Below are 12,446 nucleotides of genomic sequence, written 5' to 3' on the forward strand. Positions count from 1 at the left end.
GTCATCTAAATATTTGCTCCAAATTTTTACACTTAGAATATTTCAATTTTCCACTTCTTCCTACAGAATTGTTTTGATAGACAAAAATCTCTTAGTATGACCTTTCTTTGAAAAACTGTTGTATTACTCTTACTTGCATAACTAAAAGTTGAGTCTGCTGAGGGTGTTGTGGCTTTGTCATCACAGATAATTTCCTCATGGAAATTATCATGTTACAGAATCTCAGTAGTTGGCACTAGGCTTCATTTTAGCTCCACCCCTTCTAGAGTTACAGCAATGATAGCAACATCTTCCATATCTCCTAGTTTCTTCTTTCTGTCTCTGCCACTGCCTTGGAGAGCAGGCTACTGGGATTCTCTTTCTGGTTCCTAAGGAGAAGACATAGAAGATGAACAAAACACCCTATAAAATGAACAGATAATGCCAATCTTATGCCTTAACTTTTTAGACTGTGATGAATTGTTTACATTGCTTTATTCTTTGAGGAATGCCATCTCATTTCTCACATATTTTTACTGCCGATGGCAGAAGCTTATTAGATTTCTACACAATTGCCTTCCATGCTTCAGCCAGATCCTTCCTTCATCATGCCATTTGGTCTAATGTGTTTGGTGGATTTAGCAGTGTGTTGTTTGCTAATTTCATTCAGAGAGTGAGCTGCACTACCAAAACGATATAAAATTTATTTGATTAACACAGATGTAATGATTAGGTTAAGTCATCAGAACATTTTTCAGTATCAGTTTAGCATACATCTGGAGACATAATGTGATGTTTATATGTATTTCATTTTACTTACATAGGAACTTTAACTTGAGTAATCATTTATTATTCTCATACAAATAAGCATTTTATCACAGCTATCAAAGACAATAAATGTAGATGCTCAGTTATAACATATACATCTATTTACTCTCTTTGAAGGTAAAAATGCACATCAAATCACCAACTGATTTTGAATGGTTAAAGCAGTCTAGATTCTATTTTAATGAAGATTCAGATCAAGTTATAGTATCCATTACAGATGTTGATTTTGTTTACCAAAATGAATTTCTGGGTTGCACTGATCGTCTGGTTATAACGCCTCTTACAGACAGGTTAGAAAAACAATTATGCATAATGAATACTTCATATATGCTAAGTGTTTATTTAACATGTATTTTCATGGTACATTCTGAAATAAATCCTGTGTGGGCTAGGTCGTTCATGGAAATCTCATACATTTGCTTAATCCTACTCTTTTAGAAAACGTAGAGTCTCACTAATTTGTACACTTAATAATTCCTATAAAATGTTAATGTTGCTCAGTCTTAAAAAAAATTGTAGTAATAGAAATGAATTGGTTTAAGGTTATGTAGTAATGTACAGTTTAGCAGTATTTCTATACTGAAGAAAAGATGAGATGAAATATTTCAAATTTTGTAATAGGGGTTTCTATAAAGATTTTGAGGCTACCAATGTCTTTGAAAGACTAAGACAACCAGTCAGTGTCTGGACTTTTATTAGTGCTGGGAAACAGTTTAGATTTGTCCATAGGAATCTAGATATTGACGAAGTCCCAGGCACATGCGCTCACTTGCCATTCTTCTGTAGCCAGGCAAGCAACCAGCCATTAATTTTGTTTCAAATGTGGCTTAACAATGAGCCATTAACAATGAGTATTTTTCTTCCCCTCCCCCACCCAGGAATTTCTTGGCTTTTTTTTTTTTGTCAAAATTCTTCCTCCATGGATTTCTTTCTTGAGATGTCACTTTTGACCAAATGAGAAAATAGAAGGCCAAAATATACTTCACTTGCAAAAAGATCCCTTCAAGAATTGAAAATAACTCTTCCAACCTACAATTGTTCACCTTGCTACCTATGTGGAACATATGTACAGCTTTTTGAACACCTTTATTTCTTCAGAAGAGGCAGGACTGCTATTGTGAAAATATGGAAAGTTCAATACATTTCTGCAGTGAACTGTACTGCACTCAACAATCAAGTTTTTTTGATGCAAAATGTTAAATTCTACCTCAAAATTTGCCTTGACCCAAATAGAACTGTAGAAGTGAAACCTTTATGTCACTTTAAAGTTTCTTGTTGGTTATAAAGCGTCAAGGTCCTTGCAGTGCAAGTTTAGCATAATATATTATAGTGATTCAAGCTAAACTGTAGGAACTAGTTAGTTATTAAACTCTGTTCAAATATGGATTAAAACCAGAAATACTTTCGTTAGAAGTGCTTTCAGAGATTTGATAGTGAAGAACTTTGCTTCTGTAACTTACCATGAATCAAAATTATAACTAAGACTCGTATATAACTAAACCACTAATCTAAACTTTTTAAGATGGAAAAAAAAATAAAGCTTAGGGCGATTTTTCGTAGAATTGTAAAGATTTTTTTACCTGTAGTTGTGGAAGGGACCATATATCCTTCTTCTTTCACACTTCACTTGACTATTTAGACAACGGTAGACCTAACCTAATGAAATGTATACAGATTAAGATACTGTGGAATATGATGAAGTGGCAGAATTCAACCCCAGCATCTGCTCTTTATAGCTGTAAAAAGAGTTAATGACAATTAAATTCCTTTATGTGATATGCATTAATTTTTAGCTTATCTAATATTCACAGTTTCTAACAAACTAGATTAACACCAGATAGTTTTTTGCTTTTCTAAATAATGTTTAAATGCTATATTTTTGGACTTTTACCACTCTGAACTTCCTACACTTACAGAAATCAATAGAACTGATTTATGAAGAAGTAATGTTTCAACATAAGAGCTGTAGAATCTATCACTTAACTCGTTGTTATATATATATATACACGTGTAACTTTCATATGACTCAATGAATTAATATGAATTAATGTTTATAGGTGCTATATAACTTTAGCGCAGGCTTTGGGAATGAACATGGGAGGAGCTCCAGCAGGACCAGCTGGAACTGGTAAAACAGAAACAACAAAAGACATGGGAAAGGCTCTGGGAAAATATGTAGTAGTCTTTAACTGCTCTGACCAAATGGACTTCAGAGGTTTGGGCAGGATTTTCAAAGGTAAGACTTCTTTATGTAGGATAGAAGAGAGCTCCACAGGTCATTTAGCAGGTGCAGTTAGAGAAAGTTGCTCAGGACCTTATTAATTTTGGGGTTTGAGTATCTCCAGGGCTGGACATTCCACAACGCTTCTGGGCCCCTGTTCATGTGTTTGACCATCCTCATGGTAACAGGTTTTTTATACTTCCATTGACTTGGAATTTCCCACATTGAAACCTGGGTTCGTTGTCTCTTCTTCCACTGCACCTCTAAGAAGAGCCTGGCTCCAATTTTTCAGTGCCTCCTATTAGGTAGTTATGAACAGCAATAGGCTTTCCTTTTAGCTTTCTCTTCAGGCTCAACAAATAATATTCTTCCGGCCTCTTCCTCTGTGTCATGTCCTTCAGTCACTTACCATCATGACAACCATCTGCTGAACTCACGCAAATGTATCAATGTCTGCTCTCTATTGGTAAGACCCAAACTGGACACAGTACTCCAGCTGCTATCTCACAAGTGCAGAGTAGACACAAACAATGATTTTTCTCAACCTGCTGGCTACACTGTTGTCCAATATGCAGCTGGCTTCTTTTGCTACAAGGGCATAATTCTGGTTCATGCTCAGTTAGTCGTTAAGCAAGACGTGAGGTCATTTTCTACAAAAGTGCTTTGTGGCCAGGCAGCACTGAGCCTGTACTGCTGCATGGAGTTATTCTGTTCTAGATAAAGGACTTGAACTTCTTGAGATTTCTGTTGGCTCATATTTCAAAGTTATAGTATTGTATGTATTGAGAAGTGAGGAATGAAATAATTTTGGGGTTTTAAAAATTTTTTTATTTTTAAAATTTTTTTTAATTATTTTTTTTTTAGCAACTGAATGATTGTGGCATGAAAGTACTTAAAGCTGTGGGTTTATAATCATACTGCCCCTTTGAAAGTCAAGCTGTTCAAATTTAAAAAAAAATTCGAATACATGACAGAATCCACTACCTACTTTACTTCAATGTAATTTGGGAAAAAAAATGCAGCTACAAATTTTCTCATAAAAAGTTGCTAAAGAAACAATTCTCTTAGTTGCTACTATATACATGTTACTTTTCAAAACTGAAATTAGGCAACTGTGAAATTAATCCTTTATTAAAATATTATTGTTATTAATAGAGTGCTTCTAGATTTCACTTTCCATTTAATTTTCTTTTTCAGTTTTCCTCTCTTTCTTTCATAGACAAGTTTACACAGAGCATTGTCCACTCTTTGCATGTTGTTAATATCCTTTACCATTACATGAAAAACTTGTAGTTTATAGTGAACTTAAAATGGTAATGCTTATGCATAGAAATATATGCTCTAAGAGAAATATTTTCTATCTCATGAGATTCAAAGTTTTATTTAAATCCCTAGTTAGTGAAAAAATAATTTCAATCATAATGATTTATAAGAGGCAGGTAAAAAGTAATTTAAAAGCATTGTGAAGGCTGGAAGACCCAAATGAAAATAAAGAACTTCCGTGTCGAGTTTTTTGTTTGTTTATTTGGGGGTTTTTTAGATTAATAATATCTTTTTTTTTTTTTTTCTTTTTTTTTTCAAATAATTGATTTGCCACTGTACAATAAAAGGCTACAGAAAGATCTGGAAGAAAGATCTGCCAAATGCCCCAAGATATCAAAATATTTTTCTGATTTTGTTTCACTTTTAAGCATTTTTTTATAAATCAGCTAATATTAATTCAGATTGATGTGGAAATAGGTGGACTGGAGGAAGATAGATTGTGGCCACAGAGCAATAAAGAAAACTAATCTTATTTAATTATTTGAAGGAAAAGTAATCTAGTTCACATATCTCATATATGCATGAAGAACAACAGATATATTTTTCTGTCCCTGTTTCAGGTCTTGCACAGTCGGGATCCTGGGGATGTTTTGATGAATTCAACCGAATTGAGTTGCCTGTCTTGTCAGTAGCAGCACAACAAATCTATATTGTTTTAACAGCAAGAAAAGAAAAAAAAAAGCAGTTCGTTTTTTCTGATGGAGACACTGTAGATTTAAATCCAGAGTTTGGAATTTTCCTAACAATGGTAAATGTAGTAATAATTTCAGAGAAATGACAAATTATCCTATATACAAGTTAATTAAATGGCAAGGTAAAAATAAGCCATTTTATTAATTGATACTGTTGTTCAGGAATTAGACTAAACTACTGGAACACATAAATAATCTGTTTATTCATTAATTGCATGCCTTCATTTTTACTTTAAGATTATTGAAAAGGTTCATAGTTATGTCCCTTCATTACTGTATTGCCGTTCATTATGTAGACTAAGAGTATGGCCAAGCTTCCAGAACTTTCTGTTCTCACTGAGGGGACCGAAACACCAATATGCTTTGCTACCTTAGCTTGAAATGCTTTAGCAATATTAGTAAGAAAGATACTGTATGAAAAAAACCCCAAACATTCACTTAAACCAGGAGATATAAGAAAGACATATTTCAAAAACACATGCCTAATGGGTACTTTATATGGATATATAAAAGGAATTCTTCAAGCCGATTTGCAGAAGACAAGTAGGATTATTCTGGAATAAACCACCCTGCTTGTACTGTGGTGACAACAAGTCTTTTCAAAACCTCTGCAAAAATTATCAGATCCTTTCATTTGTTGGTAAAAATTGTGTATAAACTGGTAAATACGATGCTGGATGTCAACTTCTGGCCTTCTGTAGCAAAAGAGCCCATTCTGCTCTGTGTGTCAATCCTGGAATCACTGTGGGCAACATGACAGAACTCTACTTCTTATATCATGAAGTTTTTATCGGTGATATCTAAGATATGTTGCTCCCTTTCATATCATGACTACTGGTGAAAAAGACTTGCAGTATATATAGATCAAAGTTAGGTCCTGCAACTGAATGGAGAATATGCGCAAAAAGATATGCAAGGCAGTACATGTAATTTATACCAGTTACCAACCATTACCCAAGGGAGAAACACAAACTCCTGGATTTTAGGATATTGATTTTCAGAGTATGCTGTCTTGTTGCCATAGGTTTCCGGAGACTTTATGTCACTAATTCCTGTAATCTTGCAGGCAGGGGATTTTATAGTGTATGTTTCCTAATGCCAAAGCAGATGACAATCCATGATGACTATGGGAAATTAAAATCTTAATCTGCGTGTTCGAGTGCAAAATAATAACGGAGGAGATAATGAATTCTAGTTTCTTAAATGTCATCTGTTTGATGTCAGAGTTATTCCTCATGTTTACAAGTTTCCAGAAATCTCGTATTAGTCAAACTTTCTTGGTCATTAAAATATTCTTTCATATGATTTTGTTGTACACTTTCCATGTTTTTATCTTCTTTACTGTGTTATTTTTACTGTGTCATTGCAAAATATTCTCTGCGTATTCTTGAACCGTTATTAAAATCAATTCTGTCACTAAAGGAGAATTACAATTGCATATATAATTCTTACTTCAGCAGATAGGTTTCACTCGGAAATTATCATTCAGTGAGATTCTGTACTTTAAGGCGATCCTTTTAGATGCAAGGAGTAGAGTAGAGCATCCTAATATTTCTTAACTGTGGACTGATTTATAGATATATATTTAAATATTATTATTTTGGGTTTTGCTAGGCACTGAATTTTTAATGTTTTACAAAACCTACCTTTCTGCAAAATGGTAATGCAAACTTTATTCACGTTGGGCATACACTAGAAGAAATAAACCAACTAGACTGTATTCCATGAAACTTTAAATTCTGATTGCTGGCTTGTTACAATAAAGAAATTCAGTTATTACTCTGTCCATTATGCATAGTTTATTAAATTCATGGTTATGGTTGACGTTTTTCTTCACATTTTAAGCATCAGTAGACAAGAGTTCTAACTCTGAACAAACCTAGGTATTTATGCATAAATTTACTTTTATTGAACAGTTAAAAGGATGTTATTTTAACTATTGTAAATAATAATGCAGTATGTTTTCTTCTATAGAATCCTGGATATGCTGGACGTCAAGAACTACCAGAAAATCTCAAAATTCTATTTAGAACTGTTGCAATGATGGTTCCAGATAGACAGGTACAATTACTGATGGAACTGAAAGGAAAAATGTATTTTACTTTGCTTACCTATCTTCAGAAAAACTAATGGCATTTTTTTTTTTAAATTGTATTTCAGATAATTATTAGAGTTAAACTTGCAAGTTATGGATTTATTGATAATGTGGTCTTGTCTCAAAAATTCTTTGTTCTTTATAAACTTTGTGAGGAGCAGCTTACTAAACAGGTAGTGTTATCTATTCTTTTCCTTTTTGTCTTCCTATTTACACAACACAACCCCTTAGATTTTTGTTTGTACAGATTGTTTTTGAAGCATCATTTTTATGCTTTTTACAGAATATCAAAGTAGTTTGAATATAATTCAAAAATATATCTTTAAGATTTTTTTTTAAATAACCATGTTAATCCATGTATATTTAGTCACATACATTTGTTTAATTGTTAAAGAATCACAGTTTATAGTTGCAAGTGTATGAGGTTCTCTGCCTAAACATGGCAGACAGATAAAAAGCAACCTGGTGATCTCATTTTCCTGTAAAAATTATCTACGTCTAGAGAAAGTAGATGGAAATTGGAAACTGCAGGAGGAATGTCTTAAGTTTGATTTTAAGTTGCCCCTCTCCCCATAGCACTGCTTTGATCTGAGGTCTTGCATTTAAGCTGCCTCAGTTGGAAAGACACAGTCTGGAATGGAACTATTATTTTTTTTAGAACCTTGCTATAGAGGGCTACAAAATAATTGTTATATGATATTATAAGTGTTGAAGTCAATTAAATTTAGACTAGAAAGAAAACCTTATCTTCTCCCCCCTGCTTCCTGAAAGTAGTCTTATTATCCTTCACTTATTTTAAAAGAATAATTAATGAACAATGGCAGCAATTCCTATTTTAGCTACCTTTTCCAGGCAGGCAACTATACTATTCAATATGCAAGTAGGGTATGATATACTGATGAAATAAAACTAGAGATCTTGTTACTTGTTAACCCTTTTTTTCCGCTCCGTAGGTCCATTATGACTTTGGTCTAAGAAATATCCTTTCAGTACTGAGGACTCTTGGAAGTCAAAAGAGGGCCAGGCCAGATGAAGGCGAAATAAGTATTGTTATGAGAGGGCTAAGAGATATGAACCTTTCTAAGCTGGTAAGAATCTAATTAAATATTTTAGCACCTCATATAGGCAAGTCTACTAGATATTTCATGGGATTTTGTAGAAAACTAGAAAAAAATCTCGAACATACTTTTCTTTAAGAATTAAAACGTGGTAATCATGTTGTCATTAAACAGCAATGAGGATTTATTAGACTTGGAAACAGTGCTCGGGGTATAACAGTTCAAATAGGTTAATAGTGGCTTAGCTGTGGTTATGATATTTTAGGTACTGACTTGCGTACAGCCTGGCTATTATAAGTAAACCAAATACTTTGAGTATCTACTAAATTAGACTTCTAGAGATTTCTCTACAGATAGGATGTTGTTTCCAATGTAAGCTGCAAGTGTTTTACAAATCAATTTTACAAATAGGTTCCAGTGCCTGCTCAGTGGGAAATTTCTTTCAGTTTTGACTTTATTTCTCACATGGCATATGGTTGACATTTTCAAAATGTTATTTTTGTAGTGAGCTGTCTGGTTGGTTGGCTGTGTTTATGAACACAAGCATCTGTATTAAGAAAATGTATTCTTACTGTTTATTATTTTAAAATGGAGATTAATTTTGGTTTGAGAACCATGCATTAAGCACTTAATAAGTTTTGTTTGTTTGTTCGTTTCAGATAGATGAAGATGAGCCTTTGTTTCTCAGTCTTATCAATGATCTGTTTCCGGGCTTACAGCTTGACAGTAATACCTATGCTGAGCTACAGGCTGCAGTAGCTAACCAGGTTGAGGAGGCAGGATTGATTAACCATCCACCATGGAATCTTAAGCTTGTTCAGGTAAAACTTTTTTTTTTTCCAAAACATTTTTAACAAACAGGAGTCAGAACACCATGTTAGTAGCTAAACCGCTGTCTCACTTGTGCTTCTAATGTGGGACTTGTGTTTCTAGTATGGGAAAAAACTGAGGTTGTGTGTACATCACGCTAAAGATGACCAATTGAAGGGATTTATGTTTTTATTTCTTTAAATTATCCATCTTCTTGGTGTAGATGGAATTCATGAGGAATTGCATTAAGTATCTTTTATTTTATATTCTATTTCTATTATATATATATATATTTACTAGTAGTGTATTAGTATTTTGTTATGTTCTTAAATTGTGTTTATCTCAGTCCGAGTTTCTCCCTTCCCTTTTGATTCTCTCCCCTATTTGGGGAGTGGGGAAGGAGTGAGTGAGCGGCTATTGTGGTTATATTGCTAGCTTGGATTAAACCATGAAAACATAAAACAAAAAGTTGCTTAGTTTTGATATAAATAACACTTGGTTCTTGGCATTTGAGGAATAGATAAATATACCCTTCGTGCTGGCAGCTTGCCATGAGTACAGTAAGTTTTGTTTACCTTGTATTGCAAGCTTGTTAGACCTGGAGTGGGTTCTGATTGAAAAGCAAAAGAGAGAAAATTGTTAAAGTATGGCAAGAAATTATTTTTACTTTGGAATATTTGTAAGATATTAGGTTTTGTAAACTGATGGTTTAATTATTAAAATGTAATTTTGGATCATGGTAATTTGTATTTAGCATGCAATAATCTTTATGATGTGTTGCTGATCAATGAGTATGTAGTTATATAGTATGACAGAAAAGAGGTACTTAAATGGCTTTTTGAACCTCTACTCCAACATAACATTTAAATGGCTGACAGTTGTATTTCTGACATGCAAACATGTTGGAAACTAATTTTGAATTTATTATTAAAGACAGTTAACTCACGTTCTGATGATCTTTATGCCAACACACTTCCCTATACACATTCTTCCTTAAAGAGCAAACTACCACGTAATTTGTTGGTGAGAGCAAAAGATACAATGCATTTATTCGACAAAGTGCAACATTCTTCCTTATGTTACTTCACAGCAACTAAAATATCATGTCTCTGTCATCAGAGGTGTATTTGACTCTGCTCAGACTCCACCTAATTTACAGGTTTTGTTCCACATTCTGCAGGCTGGATCTATAGTGTCCTTCACATGGATGATCAGCAGAAACTGTGCATGGGAGAAAACACTTGACCATCCCACTTAAAGTCACATTCACCATTTTATTCACGGCTTAATATTTCTGGTTGCCAAACTGGTCGTAGGAAGAATGTTTGTGCCATAACAAATTCCATCTTCCACAAGGAATAAGAAGTTTGAAGTTGTCAAGTTTATGGTGGACTTGATCTTAGTTTAGATTTGTGGTGCCTGTAGATCTTACTCCTGGACTGATATAAGCCTTTATTCATCTTACAGAGGAAGCAGCTATATATGCTTCTTCTTACAAGGTTCTGTCGTTCAGAAGGACTACTATGCTTTTGTTCCTTTCAGTTGCTCCAAAAGAAAATACTTGTATAGGCAGACTCTGCCACTTCCATAGCAAGCCTAAAGCTAATATTGAAAGAAAAATAGAAAATTCAATAAAGAACTGTCCTGAACCTAAACATATCCGCAATCCTGTAGGAAGTGCAGTCTCTGTGTTTATTTCATATACTTAGGTATTGTAGCACTGTAGCAATTAGACATGCTTATGTTCCATTAATGTTTCATTACTATTCATTTTTTCGTTTTGACTAATATAGAAAATCCTTTGTAAAATCTGGTTAAAGTATTTTTAGTTGCTTGCTTTGAAAATTTTAGGCAAAGTTTAGTTCTGTAAACTTTTTTTAAGATTAATTAAGATTAACTGAGATTAATCTTAATTTAGATTAGGATGTGAAGGTATGTGCTATTCCACAAAACACTGAAAGTCAGCAGATGCATGCTGATTTCAGTTCTAGGCATATAATTTGTATGTCTAATACATTTACAATCACTGACTATCAAATGTATTAAATGCAAGCAAAAATCTTCCAAAAGCATGTATTTCTTAAAGTATTTTGATTTTTTTTTTTTTTTTTTTAAATAGTTGTATGAAACTTCTCTAGTACGTCATGGGCTGATGACACTAGGACCTAGTGGATCTGGAAAAACAACGGTCATAACTATACTAATGAGAGCACTGACACAATGTGGCCAACCACATAGAGAAATGCGTATGAATCCCAAAGCTATTACTGCTCCTCAGATGTTTGGAAAACTAGATGCTGCAACTAATGATTGGACAGATGGCATCTTTTCTACACTGTGGAGGAAAACACTAAAAACTAAAAAGGGTATGTAAATACTTTCTGTGTGGTATAATAAAAATACCTCTTGAATGATATGTTGAAAAAAACATCTTGAATTTGCAAAGGTGGTGAAGTTCCCTCTTGAGAGAAACTATAGAGAACATAGATGAGGTTACAGTTCACTCTCAAAAAAGGTTAACAGTTTAAAAATTTAATATTTCAGTAGTATATCTGCATTAAAAAAAATGTTTCCTTGCCATTTCACTTCTACAGTGCAGACGTGTTATTTAGGAGCTGCTAAATTACAATTTAGATTTACTTATACTAGTAGCACTATACATGGTGTTTTTCCCGTGGTTTTTCATTTCTGTAATTTTGGACTGGAATACTGAAATTCCTTTTCACAGTGACTCATTTGTATCTGAAAAAAAAATCTATTTTAAAAAAGAGAACTCTTTTAGAGAGCCTTCCTAGAAGGAGATTATTTTTGAAAGAAAGGTGAATTTTTTGTATTAGAAATGTCAATATTTTCTCTATTGGATATTTTCTATATACAAAACAAAGCTGGAATTTTAAAATTTGCCAAAATTTAGACATATTCATTTATATTTATGTTTCAAAAGAAAATAAAAACAATTAGATTTTCAGAATTGATGAGTGATTATAGTTTTCATTAACTTAAATGGGATTTGTGATTATTCAACACATTTTGTTTGTTGCCCAAAGAATCCTTATTTTAGCAACCAAATGCAAAATTCCCCATCCCCTCTGTGCTGCTCAGGAGAGGTGGGTGGGAGGAGGAAGGAGGAACACTTAGATTGTGATGGGAAGGAAGCAGCTGAATCTGGAGAAAGAAAAGGCCATGAGGGAAAGGTGTTTTCATTTTTTTGTCTTTGTTTCTCATCGTCCAAGTTGATATTAATTGGCAATAAATTGATTTTCCCCAAGTCGAGCCTGTTTTGCTGGTGACAATAGTTGATAAGTGATCTCCCTGTCTTTATTTCAACCCAAAAATGTTTTCACGTTATTTTCTCCCTTTGTCCTGTTGAGAGGGAGTAAGAGTGTGGCGTGGTGTCTGTCTGACAGACAGCCAAGGTAATCTCACCACAGATGTTATAA

The 12,446-nt window shown here is 33.6% G+C and overlaps 1 protein-coding gene across 1 annotated transcript in view; it reads left to right on the forward strand.

The window, feature by feature from the left end:
* DNAH8 (dynein axonemal heavy chain 8) overlaps positions 1-12,446 on the forward strand; it is a 138,230-nt gene that overhangs the window by 56,638 nt on the left and 69,146 nt on the right. Inside the window, exons 42-49 of the mRNA XM_065630428.1 lie at positions 925-1,097; positions 2,865-3,043; positions 4,912-5,099; positions 7,018-7,104; positions 7,204-7,311; positions 8,092-8,226; positions 8,856-9,017; positions 11,126-11,372. Coding sequence (XP_065486500.1) covers positions 925-1,097; positions 2,865-3,043; positions 4,912-5,099; positions 7,018-7,104; positions 7,204-7,311; positions 8,092-8,226; positions 8,856-9,017; positions 11,126-11,372 — 1,279 coding nt within the window. The remainder of the gene's footprint in view (positions 1-924; positions 1,098-2,864; positions 3,044-4,911; positions 5,100-7,017; positions 7,105-7,203; positions 7,312-8,091; positions 8,227-8,855; positions 9,018-11,125; positions 11,373-12,446) is intronic.

Source organism: Caloenas nicobarica, chromosome 3 (assembly GCF_036013445.1).
Source record: "Caloenas nicobarica isolate bCalNic1 chromosome 3, bCalNic1.hap1, whole genome shotgun sequence".
Lineage (NCBI taxonomy): Eukaryota > Metazoa > Chordata > Aves > Columbiformes > Columbidae > Caloenas > Caloenas nicobarica.